Genomic DNA, 4,763 nt, shown 5'->3' with positions numbered 1-4,763 from the left:
AAAAAAAAATACATCATAGTAAAATTAATACCTTCTGAGCTCATCGAAGCTAAAAATTGGGGTGAATTTCCGAGTTGCTACCACCTACATAATATACTACTAACTAATGATATAAATATTATAAATAAATTTACCAATTTTAAATATTTATTTATACATACAATATTAATTACCTGCCACAGCGGGATCGTTTCTTGTTCATTAAAAATAAGTCTTACACATTTAAAATTTGTAAAATAGCTCCATCCAATAATTTCTTTTAGATCATATGCTTACTTCTAATGATACTCCTTTTTAAAGAATATTTCATAATAAGAATTTCTAAAATCCTACATAATTTTAATAAATCTCACTTAGATTAATAACAAAGGACCAACACATTTTCACCATTAAAATTAATTATATTTTGAATTGTAGAGATTTCTGGCCTACCCAGGATCATCAGGCTACACTTCTGGCAAGGAAAATATAAACGTATACATAGTTCAAACATTAAAAGAAAAAATTACAATAACCACACTATTAAAAAAAACGATTATTTTATTTTTATTGTAAAATTAACAATAGATTTCAGTAAACATATAAATACATTTGGAGTTAACTTATTTTGATAAATTACACGTTTTAAAAATATTTTATGATCGCGAAATTTACACTTACAAATTTTGATGGATAAGTTTGTACTTACGGATTAATTTTCAAGCGGTATTTTTCATTATTGAATCACCAATTTGTTTAGTTAGATATTGTCAAATTACACTTATGATCTAGACCTAGACTTGGGAGACCTAGATTTAGATCTTGATTTATAGCGTCTAGAGTTGTTTTTGTGAGATTTAGAACGAGATCTATGTGATTTTTTATGACTCTTAGAGCTTTTTGATTTTTTTTTATGTTTGTGTTTTGGACTTTTAGATTTTTTTTTTGATTTTTCTAAATTATATTTATCTTTAGATACATCATGTCTATTATTTTTTCCAATTGATCTACTTCTTGACTTCCTAAGTTGGGATGATGTGTGATTATCTGCTTTATCCTTTGAATGAAATCTAGAAGAAGAAGTAGAAGTAATAGTATAACTTTTTCTTTGTATATATTTAAAAAAAGTTGATTCTTCTTTTTCAATATTCATCCAACGTGTATAAGGATTCCCAGAAAAATGACGACTTCCTTCAAATTTATAGTAAACACGATTATTGTTAACTAGTTTGACATTAGTACTCTGAACATTTTCATGAACATTTTTTTGATCATCAGAATTAGTAGTCAAACTATTTATTTGCCCTTCTATGACTTCTCTCAAAACCTAGACAAATTTTAAATAAAAATTAGAAATTAAATAATTATATTATAGTCAATTCATTAACAGTTTTAAGGTTCAAGTCAAACGGGAAAATATCTCATTATTAAAAGCTGTAAATATTGCACACTAACTTTAATATTAATATCAATATGATTATGAAGTTTTATAAGTAATCAAATTACGGATATTATTTAAAAAATTATTTTTTAAGTTAAAGTTAACGTGTGTATGTCGTGTGGCAGATTGTAGAAGCGAGTTCCTTCAAGAACAAATGTTTTTTCTTTTATTATTACTCTTAAGATCCTATTGTGTTAAACCTAATTTTTTCTATTCATTAATTATAACTCATCAAATATCTTTCATTACTGTTATTATTTATTATAGAACAATTTGCGGAAATAGTGAAACAAGATATAAGGGTATAAAATAAAATATATTTGTTTTATTTAATAATAAATGTTTGTAAATAATTTGGTAAATTATAGGAAGTATGAAAAATAATCACTTTTCTTATTTATAGCGTTAATAATAAAAACGTTAGCACAGTGGAGTCGCGGCACAGTGTGAGCGTGGCATAGTTGGATTAGACTAGTATAGACGATATCTGACAGTGATTAAAATCACTATCACAAGAAACGCTTCGATGCAAATTTGTAGATAGTGTTTAATTTTAAAAAATTGGTGGATTAATGAAAAGCAAAATTCTAACTCAAAAAGAATTACAGAAAAATTGCAAAAAAATCATTACCACAGGGATTGATTTTTACTGAATAGGCAAACGTTCGTCGCATTCGTTTTTTGATAAAATTAGCATTTTAAGCTATTTAAAATTTAAAATTAATTTTTGCGACTTAAAGAAAAAAAAAATTGAAATAAGTTTAACATTATATTCTATGTCAAATAGTTATATATAATATTCATGAAAATCAGTGTACCCCCTTATAAGATATTTTAAAATAAATTAAAATACAATACCAAGAATTTTAACATAAAAATAGCATGTTTTGTATTACGGCAACCATTTGTACATAGAAGATAAGTCGTCGGGATAAATTTTATTTTTAACTTATAGTACATAACAATCTTTATTGTATGTTTGAAGCCCAAAGTATTTCCGGAACATTTTGAAGACTTAAGTTGAAAAAGTTAAATTTTTGTGCAATAGTTGCTATTTTGATTCAGACCTGTGGGCAGGTAAAGGGTTAGATTTTCAAAAAATTTATATCAAATGAAAGAAAAATATCTAATGTTTCAATATAAAAAAAATTATTTTAAATTGTTTTTTCAACATTTTTCAAAAAGTTATGGCAATTTTTAGAAAAAAAAAAATGAAAGTATGTCGAAATTTACCTATTTTAAAAATCTTAATATTTTGGGGGATTTTCACTATTTACGGGTAACGAGGGCAAAATTTTCAATTTTTGAGGGTAATGTCTTCTACTAGATATGATTTGTGGTCTTTTGACGTATTGTTGAGAAAAATTAGTCCAGTGAGAGCTGAGAAAAAGTAGTGACAGACACACCAAAAAAAAAATACATTATGATAAAATTAATACCTTCTCAGCTACATCGAAGCTAAAATGATATATTATGGTAATCCTCAACATATTCAAAAAAAAATGTATGAATTTTATCAAAAAGCTAGTATAATCAAATATTATGCTAAATTAATCAAAGATTGATTTTTCTATGAGTGGACTGACCACAAGGCTATAGACTGTTGTCTATAGCCTGTTCCCCGGTTTGTAAAATTTTTTTTCACTTTTTTCGGTGATTATTTCTTTTCATAAAGCAAAACAAATTTTTTTTTTAAATAAACTAGAACACTCCAATTATTGTGGTCCTGGACCATCCAGTCTGCATCCAAGATTCTTCAATAAATTAATTACTGTTTTTTGATATTTTATTTTTAAAAAATGTTTTATCATAAAATCATCATATTTAAAGAGGGGAGAAATTAAATTAGATCCCTATTTTTGTGCAAATAGCGCCTGGTTTGTATTCGACTAAAAAATTAAAAGTTCAGTTCGAGTTTGGTTCACCTGAAAAATGCGTACTTGTAATATTAGAAACAATAATTTTTATTACCTCAATATATGATTTACGATCAGTGTGAACTCTTTTTCCTCGATAAGCTATTCTTCGCCGTTTGGCGTCCCTTTGTTCTTGTAATAATTCAAGTTCAGACTTCAATTCTTCATTGTTTGCCTTGATAAATTTATCAGATCTAATGAAAAAAATTGGATTTAAGGACCTTACCTAACAGAAAGGCTAACACATAAATAGGCCTGCTTTAAAATGTTCTACATAATTACACCGAATAATTATTAAGTTTATTAAAGTATACTTTTTCAACTCCTAAATATCCAATAACTTATATATTATTATATTTAATATTATATTTTATTGTTTTAAAAAGAATGAGTAGTAATAGACTAAAAAAATATCTACGTATCATTGTTTCAAGGTACAGAGATAGATAATTCCAAAATTTTTTTCTTATAAATTTCTTTTGTTTTAATTTGTATTAATTTTAATTAATAATTCTTTGTGCAATGTTAAAAGTTGGAAGAGAATGCTTTAGTTCTAGAAAGTGTATACATTTTTACTTCATACGATTTGTATCCCAGAAATTATAAAATAAAATTAATATTGATTATGACATCAGAAATATCTATCATTTACCAAACAATTTTTAAAAAAATTTGCAGCCCCTATTATTTTGTACAAATATTATGTACTGCAAATAATATTAATAATTAATTAAGTAAATAATATCTTTGAATTGATGGACACAGAGAAAATTTTATAAGATTGGTATATTTGTAATATATTTGAACACATTTATTGAAACTGATTGATTTTTCATAGTTTAGCACAACATATTCAAAAAAGAAAAACATAAGTCTTTAATAAGTATACTAATTATGTTCATCTTTTGTATTTTTCATTGAGGTTATTATAGTAAATTTAACAGTGCTAATAAAAACTATGTTTAATATATAAAAGAATAATAATGGTATTTTTATCAACAAATGATATTAAAATGACACAATTATTTCAGAAACAACACAAGTCACTCATTTTTCAAAATGTTATAATAATTAATGCAATTACGACTTTTGTGTAAAAGTTAAATTATAATCATCCCAAAAAATACATTTTAAGTTGTACAGTTTTATTTTATAAATATTAAAAATATTTAATGAAAATTCATAGAAATAATTCATACTAGTGTGATGGTGTCACGTTACCATTATTGTAAAAAATATAGTTTAAAAAAACTAAAAAACACGCTTTTAAAGCACATCGAACTAAAAAGTTAAAAATAATTTTTAAAATAAATATAGTTTAAAAAACTAAAAAAACACGCTTTTAAAGCACATCGAACTAAAAAGTTAAAAATAATTTTTAAAATAATTATGAACAAAAAATACTAGTATTATTGTGATAAAAGCGT

At 24.6% G+C, this 4,763-nt stretch overlaps 1 protein-coding gene across 1 annotated transcript in view; it reads right to left on the bottom strand.

Annotated features, from left to right (window-relative positions):
* Nucleotides 1-520: 520 nt before the first annotated feature.
* Nucleotides 521-4,763, bottom strand: part of LOC126900826 (U11/U12 small nuclear ribonucleoprotein 48 kDa protein-like) — a 23,014-nt gene continuing 18,771 nt past the window's right edge. The window contains exons 5-6 of the mRNA XM_050676798.1: nucleotides 3,392-3,530; nucleotides 521-1,306 (exon numbers count right to left, since the gene is read on the bottom strand). Coding sequence (XP_050532755.1) covers nucleotides 761-1,306; nucleotides 3,392-3,530 — 685 coding nt within the window. The 3' untranslated portion in view covers nucleotides 521-760. The remainder of the gene's footprint in view (nucleotides 1,307-3,391; nucleotides 3,531-4,763) is intronic.

Source organism: Daktulosphaira vitifoliae, unplaced genomic scaffold (genome assembly GCF_025091365.1).
Source record: "Daktulosphaira vitifoliae isolate Bord-2020 unplaced genomic scaffold, ASM2509136v1 Scaffold_3, whole genome shotgun sequence".
Taxonomy (NCBI): Eukaryota; Metazoa; Arthropoda; class Insecta; order Hemiptera; family Phylloxeridae; genus Daktulosphaira; species Daktulosphaira vitifoliae.
Note: the sequence above shows the minus strand (reverse complement) of the source record. Positions and strands in the feature narration are given on the sequence as shown.